This window comes from Amblyraja radiata, chromosome 24 (genome assembly GCF_010909765.2).
Source record: "Amblyraja radiata isolate CabotCenter1 chromosome 24, sAmbRad1.1.pri, whole genome shotgun sequence".
NCBI classification, from domain to species: domain Eukaryota; kingdom Metazoa; phylum Chordata; class Chondrichthyes; order Rajiformes; family Rajidae; genus Amblyraja; species Amblyraja radiata.
The window spans coordinates 5,734,889-5,762,771 of record NC_045979.1 but is presented as its reverse complement, the minus strand read 5'-3'; the positions used below and the strand labels follow the sequence as shown (position 1 = coordinate 5,762,771).

At 44.6% G+C, this 27,883-nt stretch overlaps 1 protein-coding gene across 3 annotated transcripts in view; it reads left to right on the top strand.

Annotated features, from left to right (window-relative positions):
- Positions 1 to 27,883, top strand: part of mov10 (Mov10 RISC complex RNA helicase) — a 75,759-nt gene that overhangs the window by 42,498 nt on the left and 5,378 nt on the right. For all 3 annotated transcript variants that reach the window (XM_033042314.1, XM_033042312.1, XM_033042313.1), the window contains exons 9-20: positions 411 to 587; positions 2,168 to 2,315; positions 6,742 to 6,903; positions 9,537 to 9,640; positions 13,548 to 13,645; positions 16,466 to 16,585; positions 19,724 to 19,835; positions 20,893 to 21,010; positions 23,542 to 23,733; positions 25,461 to 25,535; positions 26,010 to 26,135; positions 27,433 to 27,521. In XM_033042314.1, the coding sequence (XP_032898205.1) occupies positions 411 to 587; positions 2,168 to 2,315; positions 6,742 to 6,903; positions 9,537 to 9,640; positions 13,548 to 13,645; positions 16,466 to 16,585; positions 19,724 to 19,835; positions 20,893 to 21,010; positions 23,542 to 23,733; positions 25,461 to 25,535; positions 26,010 to 26,135; positions 27,433 to 27,521 (1,521 nt within the window). The remainder of the gene's footprint in view (positions 1 to 410; positions 588 to 2,167; positions 2,316 to 6,741; positions 6,904 to 9,536; positions 9,641 to 13,547; positions 13,646 to 16,465; positions 16,586 to 19,723; positions 19,836 to 20,892; positions 21,011 to 23,541; positions 23,734 to 25,460; positions 25,536 to 26,009; positions 26,136 to 27,432; positions 27,522 to 27,883) is intronic.

Sequence of the window (27,883 nt, the reverse complement as noted above, 5' to 3'; positions counted from 1 at the left end):
CAATGTAGTAGCTTGCACCTGCACCCAGTAGCATGGCAACACTCGTATTCTTCGTTACTCCTGTCACTTAACTCCCGAGGGTGGTATATGGGGCCAAGCCAGTTGGTGAGCTCCATTGGAATTTGCACTAAATTATCCTTTTAAGGCCCTCTAGAAGTCATACAGTGCAGAAACAGGTCCTTTAGCCTAGCTTGCCCCTGCCGACCAAGATGCCCCATCACCCACTAGCTTTTCCCACCAGCCTGCATTTAGCCAATATCCCCATTGGCCTTTTCTATGCATGCACTGTGAAAGAAACTTCAGCGAACAGAACGTTGTCATTTAAAGCAGGTGGTGGCGGGGGGGGGGGGGGGGGGTTGTTGATGGGATAATGACTTCCACTGTATTAACTATTGCTTTCTATTTTTCAGGCTCGTGAATGATTTTATACAAAACATGAAGTTCAATGTCTCGTTCACGTTTAACCGATTCCCATTAAAAATGCAACATCGCGCCACACAGTTAGCAAAGGACACTGGTCTAATGAATGTGCTCTTTCCAACGTATTCCAACGACATGTGCATCCATCCTTTGGACAGAGAGTTGAAGTAAGTAAAGCCAGCGGAGACAATTGGGTGGAAATGGCTTAGACCATCGAGTGGGTTGCACGGTGCTGTATGTCCTAGCTAGCACTTTCCTTGGTTGTAAAATCCTTATAAATGTCATGTAACAACCCTAAGAGGGGCTTCACGAGGTTTTGATCGAAATTTGACACTAAATTTCAGAAGCTATTGGGACTGTTGATCAAAGGCTCCACTTTCTTCTATTCATTCTCGGAATCATGGCAATGCTAGTAAGATCGACAGCTGCTGTTCATCCCTGCAGAGAACATAGATAAGAACGACACAGGGACAGATCCTTGGACCCACAATGATTGTGCTGAACATGACACCCTTATTTTGATCTTGGAGTTGCATTTGTCCAGAAGCTGGAGGGTATTCCATCGTACTCCTGACTTTTGCTTTGTAGGTGTTGGCAAAGATGTCTACGGGAGTGTCATCGTGGCACAGCAGTAGATTTGCTGCCTTGCAGTACCAGGGGCCCTGATTCGATCCTGACTATGTGTGCTGTGTGTACAGAGTTCGTATGTTCTCCCTGTGACTGAGTAGTTTTTCTCCGGGTGTTCAGGTTTCCTTCCACATTCCAAAGACGTACAGGTTTGTAGGTTGATTGGCTTGGGTAAGAATTATAAATTGACCCGAGTGTGTAGGAAAGTACTAGTGTACGGGGATCGCTGGTCAGCGTGGACTCGGTGGGCCGTAGGGCTTGTTTCTGCACTGTCTCTGAACTAAACAAGATGTCTACCTTTGACACTCACTTGGAGGTACAGTACGTGCACAAAGTGACCTGCTGGAGGAACTCTGTGAGTCAGCAGCAACGTTTTAGTTTAAAAATACAGAGTGAAAACAGACCCTTTACTCCACCGAATCCATGCCGACCTGTTCACATTAGTTCTTTGTCTCACATTTGCATCCTACGCATTAGGGGCAATATGCAGAAGCATATTAATCTACTACCCTGCATGTCTTTGGAATGTGGGATGAAACCAGAAAACCCGGAGAAAACCCAGGGGGAGAATGCACGAACTCTGCCCGGACAGCACCTGTAGTCAGGATTGATCCTGGGTCTCTGGCACTGAGGCAGTCGTGCCACTGTGGAGGCAAAGGGATGGTTGACACCTTGGGTCGCGCCCCTGCACCAGAACCGAGTGTGAAGGGGAGGTGGCCATTCTACAGTGGTGATGGCCAGTATGCAGGGGAGAGGAATGAGCCTGGAGCTGGCAAGAGAGGGACCCACATGTGGATGGTTTGATGGGAAAATGGAGCCAGGTGGAGGAGTGAGAGGTGGAGATGGTGGCAGAGGCTGGGAAGGGGACAAAAGGCAGCAGATTATAAAATCTGTTAAGAAAAGGTGAGGTGTGGAACCATATAAGAAAAGGATGGTGGGAAACGGGGGAGGGGCAGGGGGAGCCATGTAGGCTGTGCTCTGTCTGCTTCGAAAAAGTGACGTCTGAACATTGAAGACGTGAGGGTGGGGAAAGCTGGTTGTTGAAAGTGGCGATAGAACCTGGTCGTCATTTAATTCCATGTGTTCATATCTTGATCCTTTTGTTTTTCTTTCTTTAAAGCTTTTATGATCGGTCTCTTGCGGAAAATCCTGAACAAGCCAGAGCAGTCAGTTGTATCGTTGCTGGGATCTCCAGACCTGCTCCATACTTGATATTTGGTCCACCAGGAACTGGGAAGACTGTCACTATTGTGGAAGCGATCAAACAGGTACCGAATACTGTTTGTTCTCGTGCACATGGATGGATTTTGATTTCCAAATTTCCTGTTTTTTAGTGATGCCAATTTTGAGTCTCAAGGGCCTGTTTCCACACTCTATCACTCTATGACTTGATGGACCCATTTTAGTTTGACCATTCACTAATCTCAACTCTAGTGAATCTTAATTCACTAATCTACACTCTGCAACCATGCCGCAACTTGCTGCTTTTCACCCCAGCACCATTTTAGTGAATCTGCTACAAGGCTAACACTGTTCAGAGGCTTAGGATCTTTCCTGTAGATTATGGTACAGTGCTGGGTGTAATACAACCCATAACAGCAAGTTTAACTTGTTCAGAATGTAAATCATTAGGATACGTTGCTTGTTTGAATTTGGTGATTATATCCGGTGTGATAAATGGCTCGTAGATTGAAAGACTGCCAAACATTTCTCAGAATCTGAGATTGGATTTGACTTCAGAAAGGAGTGGTAGGAAGAATGCACATTTTCCTGTTGTCATTCACCAACTTACGGGTACTTTTTAAACTGTAGTTGCTGCCATTGTAATGTAAGAAAGGCTGCAACTACACTACGCAGAAAGATGTGATGGTCATCTTGACGCCACTCTATGGGCCTGGGAACACTGTGTCTTTGTGCTCAGAATCTTTCATGTTCACTTGAAGGGTATTTAACTGCTCATCCAATCGATAACCATTGTGATTTCAATCAAGAGTCCTGGATTGTGGAAAGACATTGGCCATGTTACCTTGTTTGGCTGTATAAACGTCAATGAGATTTTCCTTTAGTCTTATACAGATATGCTTAGCTTAAAAACACTCTATTTATGTTCTGAGGTGTAACTACATCATAAGATGGCTTTGTTTAAAATTTTCCCTTTGGGAACAAAAGCTTGAGTAGATGTGGTGCCTCATCTAGGGCTGCATGAGCAGATCGTGACCCAGTTTTTCCCAGCCATGCATCTCTGTAGATGTCTGGGTTCAGCTTTCAGGTGAGCACATGCTGTTCACTCTGAGCTGCTTTGTCAGTGCTACTGAGCAAACTTGATCAAACGTACTCCCTACATCCACAATGGTCTCTGATCATCATTGCAATTTGTATTTACACATTTGGCAATTTTTTTTTTTTGATAGTAATTGACCCAAATGAAGCACGATGTTTGAAGAGACTTTGCTGTTATCATTTGCTCTCGGGCATGAAGGTGCTAAAATAGTACTGAAACTGGGAGATCACTGTAAACAGGAAAGACTGAACTGGAACTTTTTTAAATAGTAAGGTAATCTAATGGTTCTAAAAACGGTGAATGGATTTGATAGAGTAGTTAGGAGTCCGCAAGAAATTGCAGAGAAATGTGGACACAGCCCAGACCATCACACAAACTAATCTCCATTCCATTGACTTCATTTATACCTCGCGCTGCCTCGGCAAGGCCACCAACATAATCAAGGAGGGGACAAGCCTGGCCACTCCCTCTTGTCCCTCTCCCATCGGGCAAAAGGTACTGAAGTGTGAAAACGCACACCTCTAGATTCAGGGACAGGCTGTTATCGGGCAACTAATCAATCCTTCCACAACTATTGTAATCGTAGCTGTTACAATAGCTTCTTCTGGCAGCTCATTGAAGACATGGATTGCCCTCTCAGTGAGAAAGGTTTGCCTGAGCACTTCTTAAATCTCACCCTTTCATTTTTAAGATTCTGCCCTTTAGTTTGTATCCTCTACCCTGGAGAAAAAAACTGTTCACCGTACCTCCTTCTTATCCCACTTCGGTCGTGGCTGACCATGGGTGTCTCCAGGGTTGGAGGACGCAAGTGCGTGACTTTGTTTAACGTGGGGAGACAGGTGCACAGACAGTCACCACACGATCCTTGACGGATCTGGGTCGGGATCCAGTGGCATGGAGTCCAAGATGACCGGAGACCCTTTTCTGCTGCAGCCTTCCTCCGCCTTCCCAGCCGTTGTGACGCTCCACTAAGGTCAGCCATCGTCCTCCGCCTGTTCCACCGTTGAGGTCTTGGTTGGATTGCTCTTTGTCAGAGTCCTCCCCCTCGACCTTACCGCAATGGGTGGCCCTACCAGGAGCGTAGCTCCAGACGGCATCGCTCTCAGGATCTCAGGTCCACACAAGCTTCTCCACTACGACAAGGTGACAATCCATGGAGAACCTATACCCAAGGTGACAATTCACCATACCCCTCATAATCATGTATATTCTAAGGTCCCCCTGGGCCTCCTGCACTTCAAAGAAATATGTTCCATTTTAGCCAACCTCTCTCTCTAACTCAAGCCTGCAAGCCTATGTAACAACCTGGTGAATATCTTTTGCGCCCCATCCTTCTTAATGGCATTCTCCTTATAACTGAGTGACCAGAAATACAGAGTACTATGGTCTGTGGCCTTACATGGGTGATCTAAAAGAGGTGTATAAAATCATGAGAGGAATAGAGGGTGCAGGCTAGGGGAATCAAAAACTAAAGGGCACAGCTGTAAGGTGAGGGGGAATAGATTTAATAGGAACCTGAGGCTTGACTTTTCCAGAGGGTGGTGGGTATGTGGAATGGGCTACAGGCTGAAGTGGTTGAAGCAGGTACAATAACAACTTGTAGAAGACAGTTATATGGGTAGGATGGGCAAGGTGTGGGAGATGGGTCCATCTTGGATGGAGCACGAGTGTCTGCAAAGGAAATGGCTGAAGATCATTATGGTCCTTCCTGCATTTCCTTTATTTTATAACTTTTCAGGGTGGCACAGTAGTGTGGCTGGTAGAGCTGCTACCTCACAGCACAAGACCTGGGTTCGAACCTGACCTCGGGTGCCGTCTGTGTGGAGTTTGCATGTTCTCCCTGTGACCACATGGATTTCCTCTGGGTGATCCAGTTTCCTCTTGCATCCCAATGATGTGAGGGTTTGTAAGCAGTCTGACCTCTGCAAATTGCCTCTATTGTGTAGAGTGTGCGTGCAAAAGTGGGATAACATAGACCAAGTGTGAACGGGTGATTGATGGTCAGCGTGGGCTTGGTGAGCTGAGAAACCTGTTTGCATGCTGGAACTAAAACACCAGCCAGGAAGAAATCCAGTTCTCATTCAAATATGCCAGAGAGTTGATTGTAATGCCCCTCTTTTTATTGAAAAATAGGTTGTGGGATTCTCAACTTCAATTCAGGTGTGGAATATACCATGGAGGTGACAGCAGATTCAATGCAGAGGCTAGAGCTCAAATGGAACATGGTTCCTTATGGAAACACATTTGGAAAGGATAGTCAGGCTTTGGAGAGCGTGAAGAGGATATTTAAAAGAAGGAACATGGGTTGTTGAGCTAAGAGCAGTGAAGTTTATTCAAGGTCTTGAAAATTAGGTAGGATCAGGAACAGCAATGCAGATAATTAGTGAAAAAAGTTTTGGCTAACATTCAGCTTTAATTTGAGACATGTTGTCTGAAAGAGTGAAGTATATTCATTGGTACGTTTTAAAAATACACATGATAAATGTCTGAGAGAAATTTGATGGAGTGAAGAAAAATATTAAATTCTGTAATTATTGTTTCTAAGAAGCATCAATTGCACATCTCTTGGTGCTTTTTTATGTGTTTTTTATGTTTTTTAAAATGTCTTTATGTGGGGGAAGCGGGCACGGTGCGGGGGATACCGTCCTTCAGTCGCTTCCTGGAGAGGACGCGACTATTATTCGAGTCGCGGCCTCGCCCCCCCCAGCGGCCTACCTACTGGATTGGCGCGGCCTTTCCTGCCGGGATCGACCAGAGCTCCAGCAGCGGCGTGACAGCGTTGATACATCGCGGGGCTGGCGATGCCTTACCGGGGGTCGCCGTCTGGAGCCCGGAGTGCTGGACCTGCTGCACCGACATCATGGAGCTGCGGTTTGCGGGCTCCCAACGCGGGTGGCGCTGATCAACAACGCGGGGTCCTGCGACTCTGCCCGGCTCGGCCTGCAGACTCGGGAGCTGCGGACTCCGGCTGCGGGAGGCGGCTGATCTGGAGGTCCGGGCCGCTGAGGAGGATGTTCACCGTCGGGGATCGGCGTCGACGTTCCATCGACCGGCGTGAGGGCCTGGGCATCGGGCCACCTGGGCGGCGACTGCGGGTGCTCGGAAGGCCTCGACCACGAGTGAACAACTGGGAAGAACGGAGGGGAGGCTGGCTGGACTATGGTGCCTTCCTCACCTTGGTGCCACTGTGTTATGTTGTGTCGTGGACTTTCTGTGTTTGTGCTTTTTTTTAAATTCTATTTTATTTTTAATATGTTTTATTATTTATTATTATTTATTTATTTTTATGATACTGCCTGTAAGGGAAATTCATTTTGTTGTCTCTAACTGAGACAATGACAATAAATTGAATACAATACAACAATTAATGTAAATATGTAATTAATGTAAAAAATGTTGGATTTAACTTTCAGGTGCTGCGTTGTATACCGACTGCTCGCATCCTTGCTTGTGCACCATCCAACAGCGCCACTGACCTCCTGTGCCAGAAAATCAGTAGGTCTGTGGAAAAGAGATACATTTATCGCATCAACGCTGTCAGCCGGAGCTGGGACACTGTCCCCCCAGATGTGAAGGTCAGACATCTTTTGTAGCTCTTCATTGGCAAATACAATAATCAGCACTTGCTTTAGTCTAGGAGTTGTGGGGTTGTACTGCAGGGCGTTACGGCTTCTGGGTGCATACAAGCTACAAAAACAACAGAAGGAAGCATAGTTTATGCTGATGTCTTTACATGGATTGGCTGGGCTGAGAGATATTTGAACCCTTTCATAGACTCTGTTTTGTACCATTGTCTGCATATGGTAATCTCAACCCTGGCAATGCTCAGTTTAGCTCAAGGTATTCAATTAAGTTGGGTGTAACTAAATTAAATGCATCATCAAACAAGCAAGTTGCATCATGCTGTACGTGACAATAAACTAATCTAAATCTGAGGTTCCCCTTTACCCTCTCATTCCTGTGCGCCCATCCCTGTCCATCCACTTCCACTTATTTCCCCCCTCTCTGGCTACATTTCATTCCTCTTACTCCTTATCAGAAGCCTTTTGCCTCCTTTCCATTATCTTTAGTCCACTCATCTGACAATCAACCCCCGGCCCCTCCCCCTCCGGCTTTGTCCCACCCTGACTTATTTCCTGCTTTCTCCATCTACTATAATTAGTCTGAAGGGTCCCAATCGTTGCCTGTCCATGTCCTCCAGAGATATTTCCTGACCTGAGTTACACCATCACTTTGGGTTTAGCTGAAGATTCCCCTCTGTTTTACTGTCCTGTGGTCGCCCTGCCTGCCTATAAAATGAATGTTGGTTGTGAAATGTCACCAAGGCTGTAGGAGAGTTTTTCGAAGTGGTGACTGGAGCGGGCTCATAATGTAAACGGGTACTTTGCTCTTTAGCCAGTCTTGTCTATGCAGGGATTGTTTGTTGAAGCAGCATTGGGATCTTTACTCTTCAGCTCGCTGCAGCTGTATTTGCAGGACTGTGGGAACTTCTACTCTATCTAATCTGCACTGTTTCAAGGGAAGTGGTGTGTTAACTTTATTCTCTCGTATGTCATCACCTTCCTTCAGCTCTTGGCAACAACCTTCATGTTGTGTTTCTCCTGTACAACCGGGTTATCAGGAAAACAATTCTGGATCTCTGCAATACTTTCTCTACAGTCTGGCATTGCTTTACTGCTAATGGTCAAATCCAGTCATTTTATAGGAAAAATCGCAGCGATATTTGTACATAGAAATCTCTCGGCTGTAATATAATTACACCTGCGACTTTGATTTCATGAAGTTAGTTGCTAAATGTTGAAGGTCCACTGGGGGAATGACACTCCTTTTATGGTTGCTGTGGATTCTTGTTCCCACTTGGGGGAAGATAGTGTTTTGGCTTAACCTCCTCTGAATTCCCTCGGCTCATACTTGGGAGATTATGGATGCTTTGCACTCAATTCCTAACACGGAGGCTTGAGCACATAATCCACTCGGTGAATGAAGCATTTGCAAACTTCCCAACATTTCCAAATGTCCATCTCCACCCCTTTCCACTTTCCACAGAGACTGTTCCCTCCAACCCCCTGGTTAACTCATCCCTTCCCACCCAAACCACTCCATCCTCTGCAACCGCAGGAGATGCAACACCTGTCCCTACACCACCTCCCTCAACTCTGTCCAAGGACCTCGACAGTCCTTTCAGGGGAGGCAGAGATTCACTTGCACCTCCGCCAACCTCATCTACTGCTGATCCAGGTGTGGACTCCTATATATCAGTACGGGCTTGGCAATCGATTCGCTGAACACCTCTGCTCAGTCCACCTAGGCCAAGGTGATCTCCCGGTTGCTAAACACTAACTTCCCCCTTCCATTCGCACACTGACCTTTCTGTCCTGGGCCACCTGAGGCCCAATGCAAATTGGAGGAACAGCACCTCATATTTTGCTTGGGCAGCTTACGCCCAAGCAGTATGAACATTGGCTTCTCTAACATCAAGTAAGCCTTGCATCACCTCTGTCTCCATCCCTCCCCCATCCTAGGTCCCCGACTAGTTCTACTGTCCTCATTAAGTATTACTGACTGTAGGCCTTGTTGTCACCTTCCCCTCTGCTAACAATGAACCAGTCTACATTTCATTAGCATCTGCTTTGATCTGTCATTTTCACACCTTGCCCTTCTATATCTCCAGACTCTCTCTCCCCTGAATCTGAAGAAGGGTCTCCACCTGAAATGTCACCCATTCCTTCTCTCCTGAGATGCCTGCCCTGCTGAGTTAATCCAGCATTTTGTGCCTATCATCAGTGTAAACCAGCATCTACAGTTCCCTTCCTACATATTTCTAAATGCTTTGCAGCCATTGAAATGCTCATTGATGAAAGGCACAACATTGTTATGGCCTTGTCGGGTAGACGTGAAGCTGATATTTCGCTTGTTTGGGAGTCTAGTACCAGCAGTGACGGGTTAAAATAAGGAGTTAACCATATAAGACTGAATTGAGATGACAGGTTGTGTTGGGGGACCAGGCCTCCCGTGGGGGCTATGGGTGAGTGGTGGAATATTGTGTTGGGGGAACGGGTGAGTGGTGGATTATTGTGTTGGGGGTCGGCGACCCGATGGGTCCCACTTGGTCTAGTATTAAGTAAAATCAAGCATTCACTTTTAAGTGAAGATTAACTACTGAGTCCTGTCTGATGCCCAACTAATACCTATCTCTGCTTTCTGTTAGGATTGCTCAAACTGGAATGAAGAAAGTAGGAGTTTTGAGTTCCCATCCAAAGAGAAACTAATGCAATATCGAGTTATTACGAGCACTTTGATAACTGCTGGAAGGTAAGTATTGGAAATGGTGAGACTTGTGCCAAATGTCATTATCCCAGTTCAAAGTGCCTCAATTGTTAAAATAGCCAGTGCCCTGTGAATTTTATTCATTCAAGCATTTATCTAAATCTCATTTGGAAAGAGATCACAGAATTTGCTGTTTTGATCCTATTTGTGGGTACTTAAAATAAAATGCAGAACAACTCCCTTTTGTCCGCAAAGCGTTCCCCATTAACACAACCCCTCGTGATTTTGAACACTGCCTGTAACTTCCTCTGTCCTTATGAAATGTAATAGTTTAGTTTCTTGAACTGCTATCTCTCCCGCAACAAACAGAGCAGTGCTGTACTGTGGCAGGCTGTCACAATTGTTGTGTTCTGGGTTGCGAGTTATAGACTGCATGGTGAGGCCATCATTGACCTTAAAGAAGCACCTTAAACACTGCTGTTTTTCAGAACACAGCACGGATACAGGCCCTTCGGCCCACAATGTTTGTGCCGAACACAATGGCAAAACCAACTGTTATCTGCCGGTTACCTATCCATATCCCCTCATTCTCTGCATGTTCATGTGCCTGTGCAATTGTCTCTTAAAGCCCTCAATTGGATCTGCCTCCCATCATCCCTGGCAGTGCGTTCCAGATACTCGCCACCCTCTGTGTAACATAAACTTGCTCTGCCCTTTAGAATAGTGGAGATACAGTATGGAAACAGGCTCTTCAGCCCCCCCCCCTCCCCCCCCACCCGAGACCACACTGAACACCCTTTCACACTAGTTCTGTTATCCCAATTTCACATCAACTCCCTACACACCAGGGGCAATTCCCAGAGGCCGATTAACTTACAAACCCTTGCATCTATGGCATGTTGAAGGGAACCAGAGCACCCAGAGGAAATCCATGACGTCACAAGGAGAACATGCAAATATCACACAGATGGCACCTGAGGTCGGGATCTAACCCGGGTCTCCTGTGCTGTGAGGCAGAGGGTCCACCAGCTGCGACACTGCAATGTTTACCATTTCCATCCTGAGGAAAAAATCCTGACTGTCTACCTTGTCTATGCCTCTAATAATTGTATGTACTTCTATCAGATTATATCTAGCAAAAATGGCTATCAAAGGTGATAGCAGGATACTGATCAGTTGGGCAAGTGGGCAAAGAAATGATTAATGGAGTTGAATACAGACAAATGCGAGGTGTGGCATATTCCGGTCTAACCAGGGCAACACCTTCACAGTAATGGCAGGTCTCGGGAGTGTTAGACAATGGAAAATAGGTGCAGGAGTAGGCCATTTGGCTTATCCCTTGACTCTGCTATCTTTGAGAGCTCTATCTAACTCTCTCTTGAAAGCATCCAGAGAATTGGCCTCCACTGTCTTATGAGGCAGAGAATTCCACAGATTCACAAATCTCTGGGTGAAAAAGTTTTTCCTCATCTCCATTCAAAATGGTCTACCCCTTATTCTTAAACTGTGGCCCCTAGTTCTGGACTCCCCCAACATCGGGAACATGTTTCCTGCCTCTAGCGTGTCCAAACCCTTAACAATCTTGTATGTTTCAATAAGAATCCCTCTCATCCTTCTAAACTCCAGAGTATACAAGTCCATCCGCTCCATTCTCTCAGCATATGACGGTCCCACCAACCCAGGAATTAACCTTGTAAACCTATGCTAATAGCAAGAATGTCATTCCTCAAATTAGGGGACCAAAACTGCACGCAATACTCCAGGTGTGGTCTCAAGGGACCCACATTTGGCTTAATTAATTTTTGCCCCTTCACATACCTATAGAAGCTTTTACTATCCTCCTTTATATTCTTGGCTAGCTTACCTTCGTATTTCATCTTTTCTCCCCGTATTGCCTTTTTAGTTATCTTCTGTTTCTCTTTAAAAGTTTCCTGCTCATCTTTGCTATGTTCTACTTTAATTTTTATACCGTCCTTGACTTCCCTTGTCAGCCACAGTTGCCTCTTACTCCCCTTAGAATCTTTCTTCCTCTTTGAAATGAACTGATCCTGCACCTTCTGTATTATTCCCAGAAATACCTGCTCCACTGTCATCCCTGCTAGGGTCTCTTTCCACTCAACTTTGACCAGCTCCTCCTCCTTGACTACATAGTCCCCTTTGTTCAACTGCAATACTGACACATCTGATTTCCCCTTCTCCCTCTCAAATTGTAGATTAAAACTTATCTTATTATTGTCACTACCTCCTAATGGTTCCTTTACCTTGAGTTCCCTTATCAAATCTGGTTCATTACACAACACTAAATCCCGAATTGCCTTCTCCCTGGTAGGCTCCAGTACAAGCTGCTCTAGAGCTGTTGGAGAGCAGAGGGATCTAGGAGTGCAGGTCTATAATTCCTTGAAAGTAGCGTCGTGGGTAGATAAGTTGATCAAGAATTCTTTCAGCACATTAGCCTTCATCAGTCATGGTATTGAGTATAGGCATTTTGACCCTGCTGTCAGAAAGAAAGATGTTAAGTTACAAAGAGTGCAGAGAAGATTGATGAGAATGTTACCAGGACTTGAGGGCATCAGGAATGGGGAGAGATTGGGCAAGCTACGATTGTATTCCGTGGAGCATAGGAGGATGAGAGGTGATCTTATAGAGGTGGATAAGATCCTGAGGGGAATAGTTAGGGTTGATGCAGAGTCTTTTATCCAGTGTGAGGCAATCAAGGACCAGAGGATGTAGGTTTGTTAGAAGAGCAACATTTCCATAGAGGGAGTGGTGGGAATATGGAATGAACTTCCAGAGGAGGTTCAACACCATTTAAAATACATTTGGACAGGTAGGTGGAGAGGAAATGTTTTGAGGAATATTGGCCAGATGCAGGCAGGTGTTCATGTTCATTGGTCATAGGAGCCATTCGGCCCATCTAGTCTACCCAGTCATTCAAATCATGGGTGATCTAACTTTGAATCTCAACCACATTCTCCTGCCTTCTCCCCATAACTCTTGACATCCTTGCCAATCAAGAATCTGTCAATCTCTGCCTTAAAAATACCCATTGACTTGGCCTCCACAGCGGTCTGTGGCAATGAATTCCATAGATTCGCCCCTTGCTGACTAAAGAAATCCCTTCTCATCCCCTTCCTAAAGATACATCCTTTTGTTCTGAGGCTATGTCCTCTAGTTCTAGATGCTCCCATTGATGGAAACATCCTCTCCACATCCACTCTATCCAGGCTTTTCACTCTATGGTAAGTTTCAATGAGTTCCCATCTCATCCAGTGGCATCAAACGCTCATCATATGTTAACCCAATTATCCCTGGGATCGTTCTCGTAAACCTCTGTATCAGTCTGAAGGGTCCCAACCTGAAATGTCACCTGTCCATTCATTCCCCAGATGTTGCCTAACACACTGAATATCCAGCATTTTTTGATTGAGATTGTAACAATTGCAGTCTTCAGTCACCATTGTACATTGAAGCATAGTGGTGCACTATAATCTTGCACCATTCTGCTGTTTTTCATCAATATTGCTGTCATTACTGCAGGTATTCTGGTCCCCGGGAGCTCTATGTGAACAAGGAATTTCCTTGCACCCTGGTATTTATGACCAACTAATCTGAATCTACAAGCTTCATTATCACTTAAATATCATTTTGGTACTCGCCCTTTACAACTAATCTCCCACTTGTTTCACATAGCCTTTTAATTTAGTGCCTCTTCTGATTCCACTCTACACATGGGAGTGGAGACCAAGCAGTAGATCCACCAAGACCCATGAATGTATGGAGAGTAAACTACGCTGTGGCCATTGTCCAGTTGGTGCACAAGCAGTTCAGGAGGATTTGTCGGCTGTTAAGGGATTTCTTAGCCACGAATGCTACCTATGAGTGGGGGAGATGGGAGTTGGGCTGGGTGAAGGGTTGCAATGTATTTTATGTTTTATTATCTATTATTAAACAGGTTGGCCTCTGCAAATTTCCCACCTGGCCATTTCTCTCACGTGTTCATAGATGAGGCTGGACATGCTGTTGAACCTGAAAGTATCATCGCCATTGCAGGTAAAAATGTGTGGATCATGTATAAATCTTTCTTTCTCCTGTTGCCATCCCTCACAGAGAACGATCATTCCAGGAATAGATAGCACATTGATCTTGATAGCTTCCTGTTCAACACTACAAGACCACAAGACATAGGAGCACAATTAGGCCATTCAGCCTATTCATGGCTTTTTTTTCTCCCTCGACCCCATATTCCGGCCTTCTCCTCGGAACCTTTGATGCCCTTTCCGATGAAGAACCTACCACTGTCTGCCTTTATAATACTGAATGTTTAAACCTCCAGGGGGGGGAAGTGACGGACCATCCAATAGGCCACAATATCTTACCATCAAAGGACTTCTTGGCATGTTGTACTTGCACTGCCTCTTTGAAAGATGTCTAGAGCTGGAGATGGTGGAAGGCAAGTAGTTCAGAGACTCCTGAGAACATCCTGCTCTCTGACCAATTTTCATTTCTGAATATTGAGAGGAGAAAGCTGAGTCTCGCCCAAGAACATGAGATTCTGAGCAAAGTTGCAAAATGGAGAAAAAACAAATTGGAAATGGAAGGCCAGAAATTAATGGGAGACGTCGAAAAGCAGAGAAGATGCAGTCTGGGCATCCTAAAATGTGTATACCTAAGTATTCTATTGAACAAGGTGACTTGCTGAAAGATGAAGGGGAAATATGATAGTTTGGCTATTGCCAAAACATGGCTTGAAGAGGGTCAAAACTGGCAGCTTAATGCCACTGGTTAATGTTTTTCGACGATGCGTGGATATGATGAAGGAGGGCAGTGGTGAAAGAATGTTAGAGCTATGCAACATATGTGGGCCCTTTGACTCAACCTGTCCATGCCAACCAAGTTACTTAACCAAGCTAGTCTCACTTGCCTGCATCTGGCCTGTATCACTCCGAACCTTTCCTATCTATGAAACCTGTCCAGTGTTGGAGCTGAAATGACTAATCACACTGAGAAATAATCATAGCTGAGTGTATAGCTATGTGTATTTCAAAAATCTTCTGAGGTTGAACTGAAAAACAAACAATAAAACAAACTCAGTTGGGAGTGTAGTGGTGCTCCAACAATCTGAAGATGGATCAAATTCTCTCTTACACAAATCGGGGCGGTATTTGTGTGGAATTTAAATTACTATAATATTAACTGGAGCCAATGTACTAAGTGATGAAAATCACGAGGTTCGGATGTGAAAATAATTTGTACCGGGCCTATATCTACAATGTGCCAACACCTCCAATGTTATGAGGTTTGCCCGATTAGAGCCAAGGATGAGAGACTGGTTGTGTGGACAGACTGGGAACGCAGTGGCTGTTCTTGGAGCTTTAAAAAAAATTACAAAAAATTTCCCCTCCCACAAATATGTAATATGTGATTCTGTTCCATTCTGTTTTGTAGTTTTTTGCTTAATCCGCGAGCATTGCCACTTTTCATTTCACTGCACATCTCGTATGCATATGTGACAAATAAACTTGACTTGACTTGACTTGGAAGTTTAAAAGAGGTTTTGAATAAAAACATCCCCATTGGAGACTGAGAAATAATTAATAAAGAAACCCTTTAAGTCTCTTTGGAAATCACAATTCTAAATAGCAAAATATTCCTGGGCCAAGGATAGGTTGGAACGTTTTAATGAAGCGAGCTGTAATCTAGAATGCATTGCCGGATGGAGTTGAATCATCCGATAACTTCCAGAAGGCCATGATCTCCTTAATGATTTTACACAGAGGAAGGTCTTGGAGTGGAAATAGTGCAAGTTGTCACCTCATCTGGTACAGTTGTGAATCATGATGAACCTGCACAGTTGGGGGAGGCCAGTCAGCCGCGCACAATTGAAAATGATGTTGTCTCCTTGCGCGTGCCCAGTGGGCCAGGTATCCTCCCGTGCACAGTTGGGGTGGCAGTTGCACACGTGCAGTTGGGGAAGGCTTAAATTTCAGGAAATAACAACAAATTCCAGGAAATTTGACAGTCTATTTCAGGAAAAAATATTTTGGGGTGTGGAAACACTGGATAGAACTCTATCTTGGTTCCACTCCACTGCTCTTTCCCTGTTGGTCTGCTTTTCATGTGTTTATCTAATTTCCTTTTGGGAATAATAGCTCCACTTTCTCCCTATAGTCTTTCCTGAACATAACCTGCTGTGCAAATAACAGAATCATCATCTTGTTCTGCTGAGAGCTTGTCAACCTGAAGCATTAACTCTGTTCTCTCTACAGAATACCCGGCCAGCTAAGCATTTGCCATCTTGTTTATTCACAGATGTTTATTAGCTCTGAAGCCTGGTTACCAACTGATTTGCCACTAGAATCAGTGTTTTTCTTAAATTCTGAAATGTCAGTAGTTTAACCTGAAACCTCTAATCTAAAGGAAAACCATTAATCATGATTCACAACTGTACCAGATGAGGTGACAACTTGCACTATTTCCCCCTCCAAGACCTTCCTTTATGTAAAATCATTAAGGGGATCATTTTCAAGTCCATACGCTGAGAGGAGATTTGAGCTTTAATTGAAGCTGGACAGTGTAGAGCCGTTGACTCGTCAGCTCTCACGTGGACTCCATTTTGGACCAAATACAGGGCTCTGATGTAACACAAGTGTGTTTACTCCACATGTCCCAGCATTGCACAGCACTGCCCTTGTTTTCCTTCCTTGAACTGATAGTATTACCTGGCACACTAAATAAATATCACCTCGTGCGGTAGAGAGCTCGACAGAGTTTGGGGTAAGATGAATTGGCAGTGACGAAAGAGAGCTTGACTCTGTATCCATGCTGTACTGTCCCAGTTGCACAACTGATGTCCATTATTTACTCTTCAAGGGTTGCTTGATCCGATGGATGTGGAAAACAACAAAGATGGTGGCCAGTTGGTCCTGGTTGGCGATCCAAAGCAGCTGGGACCAGTGCTGAGATCCCCCATCGCCATCAACCATGGACTAGGTAAGTGTGGAGGGAACTGCAGATGCTGGTTTACACCGACGATAGACACAAAATGCTGGAGTAACTCAGCAAGACCGGCAGCCTCTCTGGATAGAAGGAATGGGTGACGTTTCGGGTCGAGACCCTTTAGTCTGAAGAAGGGTCTCGACCCGAAAAGTCAGCCATTCCTTTTATCCAGAGATGCTGCCTGTCCCGCTGAGTTACTCCAGCAATTTGTGTCTAAAGTGTGGATTGGACCTGCCTTTCTGCTCTCCTTCCTCCTCCGTATCCCTATTCCTCTCCAATATGTGCAAACCTGTAACTGGACTAACTACTCGTTTGGTGCTGGACTCCATTCTGATATCCCGTGCTGGTGCTGAAGTTTTACCCAGTTGTAAAAATCTGAGCAGTTCATTGTCTTGCCAAACTCTGACTTTTACATCCTATCAGCAACCTCTTGACCATCGATCATTCATTCCCATTTGTTTTTGTGGTGGACGAAATTGACAATTCTATTCAGTTTCTTCTATTCACCCAAGCTCAATAACATAAATTAAGTAGATCATCTCTGATTAGCATTGCAAAACGTTTTGATCTCAAGGGTAGGATTGGGATTTATCCGTGGAACCCTAATTGATAACCTTGGTATTCTAGTACCATAAACCCTAGTTATAATGACCATGGCGGGGTTGGGGGCGAGGAGGGGAATGATGTACGTTTTTGCCGATTGTTCACTGAAACGAGTAAGGGATTGCTGAGTAATAGAGTATCATTGTATAAGTAGTAGAGACCAAGAACTGCAGTTACTGGTTAATGCACCAAAGGACACGGTGTTGGATAAACTCAGCAGGTCAGGCAGCATTTCTGGAGAACGTGGATAGGTGACGTTTTGGATTGAGACCCTCCATCAGATACTTTGTCTGGTACTGGGCCTGGAATCCTGGTGAGTTGAGGTGAGGATTGGTGGAGTTGTTGCTTGCGGCCCGCGTGTAGGTGAGGAGTGGAGGTGGTGGTGCGGGCTGGTGTCGGCAGTCCAGCCTGGCTGTGATGGTTGGTAGGTCAGGCTTTGAAGCAGCTGGGGTGGTGATGTAGTCCCGGGGGGGGGGGGGGGGGGGTCATTTGCAGTATGGCCTGTAAGCAACCAGGGGTGTTGGCCAGGAATTGGCGAAGGTCCACTATAACTGAAATCTTCTACAAAGAGTTCAGTAGTAATAAGAGATTACTGTATTGGCTGAATGAGTGTCGAGCTCTTGCGGATCCATACAGCTGTGTTGTATTTATTTTTTTTAATGGTTAATATCTCGATGCTTCAAGGCAACATGATCAAACATTGGAGCAGTTGTTTAATAAGCTGCTACATTAACTGGGGTTGAAGGGATATCTGTATGAAGAGTGGCTGGGTGACGAGATGCAAGGATGAAATTCTGGAGCTGATCCAAACCGTCGAAGGCAAGGCCAGCAATGGCCGAGTCAAAGATTTGGAGGGGGTGTAAGTGGAGGAGCAGAGGTCATAGAGGGTTGTGGAGCTGGAGCAAGTTAGAGGGCAAGTACCAAGGAGAACTTTTAAAAACAATGAAAATCTTAAAACAGAATTGTGGAACTGGGTGCTAATGTAGATCTGAGTCCAACCACTGATGCTTAAAGGTGAGTGCTGCTTTGAATCCGCTTTGCCGTATCCCCTCTTGCGGCGATTGTAATTTATCGCAAGGTGCAGTTCCTGGGCGGATTGCCACACTGGTGTAGGATAAACACTTCTGTTCCCCATTTTACTTTAGAAGAAAGGTGGAGGTTCAAATAAATATTTAATAAAGACACTGGTGTATTGGGGATGGACGTGTGTGGAATGATGAAATGGGTGGACTCAAGACAACAAGGTGGCACGGTGGTGCAGCGGTAGAGTTGCTGCCTTGCAGCGCCAGAGACCCAGGTTCGATCCCGACTACGGGTGCTGTCTGTAAGGAGCTTGTATGTTCTCCCCGTGACCGTGTGGGTTTTCTCCGAGACCTTCGGTTTCCTCCCACACTCCAGAGACGTAAACGTTTGTAGGTTAATTGGCTTGGTATAAGTTTAAATTGTCCCTAATGCGTGTAAGATAATGTTAATGTGCAGGGATCGCTGGTCAGTGTGGACTAGGTGGGCCAAAGGGCCTGTTTCTGCACTGTATCTCTAATCTAAAGGCAATGGAGATCTTAGTTAACATGTTTCCATTAGTGGGCAGACCAGAACAAAGGGATGTAAACTTAATTCTCATCACTTTTTTACCTTCATAGGTTTGTTGGGCTGTTTGGACGGCTTCTGTACATTGTAACTGCCTAACATTAGTTGTTTGCACACATTATGAAACTGGCTTCTGATGCACAAAGTTCACACCTATCTGTTTCCGTGCCGATCAACATTTTGACTTTCTGAACATTCTGAAGAAGGGTAGCTGCCGGAAACGTCACCTATTCCTTTTCTCCGGGCAAGCAGTCTGACCCACTGAGTGACTCCAGCTTTTTACGTCTATCTTTGGTTTAAACCAGCATCTGCAGTTCCTTCCTATACATTTTGCCTTTAAATCCAGGCTGTTTTTAGTGTTTGGCAGAGAGGATATCAAGTGTCAATGTGCACTATCTGTGAGACTCCAGCAATGTTTTAGCCTAGGATTGTCTTTTGTGTTTTGACCTTCCCAGCTATCTTGGTTTGACCAGGAAGCATTCCTTTGTTCGCTGACACCTTGTGGTCAGACAGGTATTGCCTGGTACTTGTAGTGGGATAAACAGTGTAAAATACTCCAGGATTCTTTATTGTGGAATAATTGGGCATAAACAGATACACAATACACATTAGGACAAGTAACTAAAAGGTATGTTGAAAGGTAAGGATGGGAAATGAATGGGAAGATGGTGAGTTTGTGGTGACAATTCCAGAGTCTGAATCTGCAGGCCAGCCATGAGAGAAAAGGCATGGACTTTGCATTGAATTTTGAATTGTAGGCACATGGAACTGCAGAGGTGTTGGGGACTGAACTCTGGAGCAAATCAAACACATAAATGATTGTTTTGAATAAGTGTTGTATTCCCTGAGAGAAGTAAATCAAGATTAGATTCAGGCCTTGCTTTCCAGCTTAAGGAGTTGTCTGCTAAATTTCCCAAGTGAGTGACGCATTCTGTCTTTCAGACTTGTCCTTGCTGGAGCGGTTAATGAATGGAAGAAACGCACTTTACCGCAAGAATCCAGACGATGGATCCTACGATCAAAAATTTGTAACAAAACTTCTACGCAATTACAGGTGAGACCTGCATAGTTTTTTGTCTACAAAAAATATATGCCTGTGATGTCTATGAGCCATCCTCTGCCTTGCTTAGAGGTCTGAACTATTTCCGGTGAACTTTCCCCAGCCCTTGGAATATGGCTACAGTTGTTGGTGCAGCCTCGAAGGGCCGAAAGGCCTCCTCCTGCACCTATTGTCTATTGTCTTCTGGTGGCTCACCCAAGTTCTCACTATTAGATGAACAAGCCTTGCTGTGGGGTTTTCTTTATGCTAGATACTTAACCACTGCACTGCATAAGTCGTTTCCTTTTCTTCCTGTTGATTCCCTCACTTCGATACTTTTTTTTTAGCTTCCCTTCCTCCTCCATTTGGTTCTATCAAGAACTCTCTACCTTGCCCAACAGCCACACTTTATATGCCATCTTATATTGACATTGTCCGCAGTGCATAGTGGCTATCACATCTTGTCATATACTCGCAGAATCTCTTTAGCCGCCTATTCTGTTTCACAAAGCCCCACGCAAGCTCTAGGAACAGCAAGTCATCTTCTAAATTGGCAAGCTGCAATTCTTGTTACTCTAGTATATTCAGTAATTTCAGATAACCTGCCATTCCTGTTTTGTATCAATTCGGATTTAAGGAAATCCACCGATTTAATAAGTTTTCCTATCTCTTCAGATGCTTCCTGATGTTGAACTCTTCCAGGCCAATTTCTCTAGCAAGGAGTCCTTGACAATCTGCTCTCCTGTCTCCAACATTCCTCCTCCTCTTGGACTTCCTCTGCTGGACTTTCACCCTCTGGGCCTTTTTAATTTCTAGTAGCTGGTACGATATCAACCATCTCGACTTCTCCACTCTCCATTCCCATCACATCCCCTCTGAATATGCAGCCTTCTGCTCACTCAATAACAATCCCAATCATGTAATCAAACCCAAAAGCTAACCTCTACTGTGCTGAGGCCAGGCGCGAGTTCTCAAACGTCTGCTTATACTTATGCCTTGACCATGTCCCAATGAGAAAGTCTTGCAGCATTTTCGACTATTTACAGTCGTGTTTGTGGTTGCTGTTTATTAGATCCCATCCTCAGATCCTCAAGATTCCTAATGAATTGTTCTACGACATGGAGCTTGAAAATCACCAGGATCCATTAATCAGCAACTCTTACTGCCAGTGGGAACATTTGCCAAAGAAGGTACGTTTGTTAGATTGAAGAGTTTTTATTCCAATCTTAGTTATCAGTTAGTTGCACACCATCTTAGCCACGGTTGGGGGCTCTTCTGGATATTTTTGATGCTATTGATATTTGACCTTGCTCCCATATCCTGGGAAACTTGTAGAAGTGCCACTTGCTTTTGGCATCAGGGCACATGAGAGTAATCTCCCTGAACATCATTACCTTGCCCCTCAATGTGTGGGTGTGCTCTTTTGCACTCAACTGATCTTATTCATTTTCAAAAATGTTGAGATTGCTCTCAATACTCATTAATAGCTCCTTGAAACATGGTGGTGAGTAGCGACTGAATTGCTACAGTCCTTGTGGTGAGAACGTTCCAACAGTATTTTGTGGAGGTAGTTCTGGGATTTGACCTGTGGATAATTATTTCCAAGTCATTTTAAGAGGAACCTAGTGGAGTTCCACTGTGCCAGATACTGCTGTGCCATGCTCCTCTCTGAATTGTTCCTGCTTTACATTCACCATCCTGTGCAATGCCATCTTCACACATAGCAAGGGTGCAGAATTTTATGTCCATGATGATGTGTGCTAGCAGCTCAAGGGAACGATGTTGCTTGCTTTGTATCTTATTTTCCTTCTGCAATCAACATGTTTTCAAGATTTAAACCTCCGTCGTGTGTGCCCTGCTTTACTTGTCTAACGTGTGAGTGCAAGAACGGGCTTTGCTGCTGCTGCAAAGCACAGGAACAGGCGTTTTGACCTACAGTGTCTACACCGAACATTATGCCAACTTAAGCTAATAGCCTACTTGTATGTGGTCCACATGCACCCTCCAACCCCCATCCCTGCATATCCATGTCCCCTGACTGACTCTTAATTCTAATATCTGCTTCCACCTCTTCCTCAGGCAGCACATTTGTTAAAACAAATTTTTTAAACCCCTACCCTACACATTGTTCAACTTTTCCCCTCTGACCATAAGACCATGCCCTCTAATATGTGACATCTCCACAAAGGAAATCTCCACAAAGGGATGATTTGGAATACCTACCCTACCTACGCCTTGCTGTTACTGAGGTACTGTTAGCATACAGTACAAGTGAAGGGCGCCGACAATGTTACAGAAGTATTCAATATAGTGGGGTGGCGCAGCGGTAGAGTTGCTGCCTTACAGCGCCAGAGACCCGGGTTCGATCCTGACTATTGGTGCTGTCTGTATGGAGTTTGTACGTTCTCCCCGTGATCGCGTGGGTTATCTCCGAGATCTTCGGATTCCTCCCACACTCCAAAGACGTACAGGTTTGTAAGTTAATTGGCTAGGTGTATGTGTAAATTGTCCCTAGTGTGTGTAAGATAGTGTTAATATGCGGGGATCAATGGTCGGTGTGGACTCTGTGGGCCAAAGGGCCTGTTTCTGCACTATATCTCTAAATAAAACTAGTCTCTTCCCTCTTTCCCCACCACCTCCTCCCACGCTGGATCCCTCCTTGTTATCGGCGTCCTGTCCTCCACCGACAGCTGGGACCGGCACTGGCCCATCCACGGCTGCCCATCGGCACTCACTTGGATGAGGGCTCACGCTGCCGGCCCCTCGCTCGCAGACATGCCCCCTCGCTCTACCATGGGCCGACCCTGGTCCTGGTTATCTCCGTGGCGCAGCGCTCGCCGGGAGCTCCCTTCTGTGCTGGCCCAGCGCTCGGATTATCATGGCCTCTGGTCTCTCGCCTCAGCTTCCAGGAATATTTTTCCATTACATAATTGACCCACCTGGTCCAGTTCGTCAGTGCTAATGACTATGATGTATGTGAATTTCTTTATACATTTATTATAAATACATCATCATCATCAGGACTAACTAACCGGGCCAAGTGGGCCAATTCTGTAATGGAAAAATATTGTTCTTATGCTAATTTTCCTAAATTCATAAGATTGCTACACATGAATCAAATTAATGCTATGTTCCATATTTTCGTTCTCTATCCTTCATCTTCCACCTCCATGCCCTGTCAAACTCAACCCTGAAGTGAAAACATCCATCTACCGTCATAATATGAAAGGTGTCCCTGGGTTACTCTTCATCCATGGGAAATGTACTTTAGTGTGATCTCTTTCCTGTTGGATCATTTTGTTCTAATACTGAGACCACCTCTAGACAATATTAATCTTGCTCTGAGGTGCCCAGGTTTTCCAAATTATGAGACGATGGTCTATGCTGGGTCAGTTAGAGGACAGTTATGAGGCAGCTCGCATTGCTGTGGATTGGACCGGTGCATGAACTAGTTGTGGTGCATCTGATGGCTTGTTCTAGAATTGATTGCCTTGTGTTCATTTTCATCTTCATTCATATTCAGTTTCTGAAGACAATATAAACTATTCCATTTATCAAGGGTGAGATCAACTTGGTGTGTTTGAGCAAGACTGATCGATCACTTTGGGTGGGTGGGGGGGATTTAGTAACTGATCACTGGGCCAAATATTAAGTTGGATTTGTGTGCACTGAGCCTGTTTCAGTGATTGGGATCCTGATGCTGAATGTTTTGGAATTCTAGGATTTCCCGTTAATCTTCCATGGAGTTCTTGGACTAGATCAAAGAGAAGAAAAGAGCCCATCCTTCTTCAATATTGATGAGATTGATGAAGTGCTGCTCTACCTCAAACACCTGCTGCTCAACCAGGGGAAGAAGGGTATCGGCAAGATTTCGCCCAAAGAAATTGGTGTGATTGCTCCGTACAGGAAACAGGTTTGGGAACACCACTATCTTCTAGAGAATATGCAAGGAAAGTTGTGACTGAGCCTCGTTCCCACCATCTTTTTCATGGCATCAGCTTCACTTTAATAACATTAGTTCAACTTCTTGGTCCATCTGCCACCCCAGATTAGATAGCTTTAAATAAAAAAATCATTGTCCTTCCCCGATTATCTGCTTGCCCAGAATATCATGACCATGGAGATATTCTGCCTTTCTATCATCACAACAGCTTAGTGTACACTTGCCTCTGCCCTTTCCCCCAAACTCAACCAAAAACTACTTTTTTCAAGTATTTATCTAATTGGTGTTGTTGAATCTGCTTCCACCATTCTTTAAGACTGAGTGGACACTAGATCATATTTTTTTTTTCTCCCCTCTCCTGTTTATTTTCTCAATTACCTTTGTGAAAGGGCCTTTTCAACAAAAATGCTCACCATGCATCTGAGATGCACGCGCTGGTTTAAAGTCAAAACAAATGGGAGATGCTTTCTGCAGATTAAGGTTCTGGAGGCTTAACCTCAGGTAGAGCTTGGTGGAAGGATGTCCAGTGTATGGGGCCCATTAATCCAAAGTCACGACTGGCAATGATGTGTGATGTACAAGAGGCTGGGATAGAACAAGCAGTAGTTGAGAGATGCGAGTTAAAGTAGATGGTCACATCATTGGAAGTTGGTCAGTTGGAGGAAGCTTGCTTAAAGCTCTCCTTGCTGACTAGATCTCTCCCCATCACTATCTTAAGGGAAGCTGAAGCCAATTATGCAGCCCTTGCACAAGATCATCTGATAACTTAGTGCCATCTTTAAGTTATTTGTATTTATGAGACAAGGATACTAAGGGTGTACAGAATTAAGAAATGGACGATGCAGATTGACATGATCTGCACATCCCTCTGCCATTGGATCCTCAACTTTCTGTTCGAATTGGAGGAACCACTTTATCCTCAGTAACAATTAGTACGGGAGCACCTCAAGGCTGCGTGCTCAGCCCCATGCTTTACTCACTCTCTACCTATGACTGCGTAGCCGGTCATAGTGCGAACTCCATCATGTTCGCCGATGACACCACTGTAGTTGGGTGAATCACAGATGGGGAAGAGTCAGAGTATAGAAGTGAGATCGACCGACTGACCAAATGGTGCCAGCACAACAACCTGGCTCGCAACATCAGTAAGACCAAGGAACTGATTGTGGACTTAAGCAGGGGAAGGATGAGGACCCACAATCCTGTTTATATCAACGGGACGATGGTGGAGAGGGTCAAAAACATCAAATTCCTGGGTGTACATATATCAGAAGATCTTTCCTGGACCCAGCACACCGATGCAATTGTAAAGAAGGCAGATCAACGACTCTACTTCTTGAGAAGATTACGGAAATACGGCATGTCGAAGAGGATTCTCCTAAACTTCTACTATTAAATACAACAAACAAACTATGAGCGCTGAACTGCAAAGACTATTATTATTTGTTATTTGCACTATATTTATTATTTTTTGAATTTTTCCTTTTTTCCCCCCCAATTATATACAATGTTTACATTCACATATTCTGTTGTGCTGCAGCAAGTAAGAATTTCATTGTCCCGTCCGGGACATATGACAATAAAACACTCTTGACTGAATATCAGAATGTGATCAAGGAAATGAACGGTTGCTCTTGTGTTATTCACCACCAGAGGGAACTCTTTCAGCAGTTCTTGATTTAACTTAATTTCTGCAGGTGGAGAAAATCCGAAGAGCGATAAATGTACTGGACAAGGAGCTGAAGGGGATGAATAACATCAAGGAATTGAAGGTATATGTTCTTGAAGTGTCTGCAGATGTTGCATTCTTTCCCTGGTTTCTTTCTTCGCCTTTTCTGACTAACTGTTCACTTTGTGATGGCAAATAGTTATGTTGGTGACCTTGTTGCTGGAGTAAAGTACAATACCGCTCTCCCAGATAAAGTGCTGGATTTTAAAATTCTCATCCTTCATCACAAATCTCTCTGACTGCTTCCCTCCCTGTCTCTGAAACCCTTCAATCTTTATATCTCAAATTTATTGCCTCTTGAGCATATCCAGATTTAATACCTGTATTATTACGACTGGCCTATTCAGCTTTGGAATTGCTGGCCTAACATTTCCTACCTCCTCAAAACCTACCTGTTATTCCTGATACTCAAATCTCTAGCCCCAATAGCAATAATATCTAGCTAGTTTCAGTTGCTGCTTGGGTTAAGTAAGGACATTGCATTGTTCTGAAATTTAATGCACTTGAATTTCACTAGGTGGGGTCGGTGGAGGAGTTCCAGGGCCAGGAGCGGAGGGTAATCATCATTTCCACTGTCCGAAGCAGCATTGACTACCTACAGATGGATGAGGATTTCAACCTGGGATTCCTCAAAAACCCAAAGGTACTTTGACACAACTTTCTCCATTCAGCATCTCATTCTCCACCACACCTTTATATAGTCCTCTTCTGCAAACAGCCACTCCTATACTGTGGTCCACCTGGGCTAGTCTGTGAACTGCCTTACGACAACAAGATGAGAAAAATAACTGGTCTTTAGGAAGTCCTGAACATGTTGCAGTCAATTGAGTACTTTTGCTGTAGATTAGTTGTTCCTTGGAAACGTGTAAATCTTTTGCAAATTGCAATTTGATGTCCATATAATCTGGTTTTAGGTGTTGGTTGGGAGCTCAATATTCATCACTGGGACTCTTGCTTCAGTTTTAGCTGTGCTATGGAATCCCGAGAAGATGGTTTAATACTTCAACTGAAAGAAGGCAATTCTAATTTGACGGCATCCTTGTATGATTGAGCACAGATTGTGTACATTGGGGTTGTAAGGGAAAATACTCAACATTCTGACTTGGCATAACTAGTGTCTGCTGAGCTGAGTCTTGGTCCCTTCTATAGGATATTTATCATCTAGAGTTGAACAAAATGGGTCCTTCAGATCACCATATCCATGCCAACAGTCACAGAGTGAGAGAGTGGAAACAGGCCCTTCGGCCCAACTTGCCCACACCGGCCCACATGTCCCAGCTACACTAGTCCCACCTGCTTGCGTTTGGTCCATATCCCTTCAAAATTGGCCTATCCATGTACCTGTCTAACTGTTTCATAAATGTTGGGATAGTCAACCTTTTTGTCCATCTATATTAATCCCATTAGGGGAGGTTGGACAAACTTGGGATCGTTTCTGCTAAGAGTATCAGGCTGAGACAAGACCCGATAAAAGTATGTAAAATTGAGGCATAGATAGCTTAGATAGTCGGTCTCTTTCCCAGTGTGGCAATATCAAATACAAGAGGCCATAGATTGAAGTGAGAGGATGAAAGTTTTAAGGATATATATAAGACATGCTTTTGGACAGCTGTAGCTCCCCCGAATACGCTACTGGGGAAGGTGGTGGAAGCCACATTTAAGAGACATTTGGAAATGCACATGAACAAGCAAGGAATAGGGGATCATGTGCTGGCAGATGGGATTCATTTGGTTAGTATTGTGATTGGCGCTGACATGGTGGGCTGAAGCTCTTATTCCTCAGCTGTTCTGTATTCTGTTTGTTTTATTCTCTCCCTTTCCCCGTGATATTTTTTCCTTCCACTCTTCACACTGAACCATGGAATACCAAAGAGTGCTTGCTGTAAGCAATATGAAAATATGAATGAATCTTGATTAATCATCTTCCCTCTTTTCAACAGCGGTTTAATGTTGCAATGACCAGAGCCAAGGCCCTGCTGATAGTGGTTGGAAACCCTGTAATCCTCGCCAAGGATCGAAACTGGGACAAGTAGGTGAAGTCTCCCCCCCCCATTAAAAGTAGCTGTGGGTGGTAATGCCTTTTTGACAAGAGGTAACGGTTACTCACTGTCTTATGTACTTGTATCTGCTTTAAAAGATGGCCACAGATAGGGCTGTTGGTGTTGCTGGAGTCTCCAACATTCCAGATAATACTGGAATCTCAAACAATTTAAGATTAATTTCAAGAACACTGTTTGAAACAATTCAGTGGCAGCAATGGGATGGTGTGGTAGTGTATTGTCGCCCTGGTGTCAAAATCAGTGGTGGAGTTGCCCGAGACTTGGGTACGGTCCTGATTATGGATGCTGCCAGTACGGAGTTTGCATGTTCTACCTGTGACACCGTGGGTTT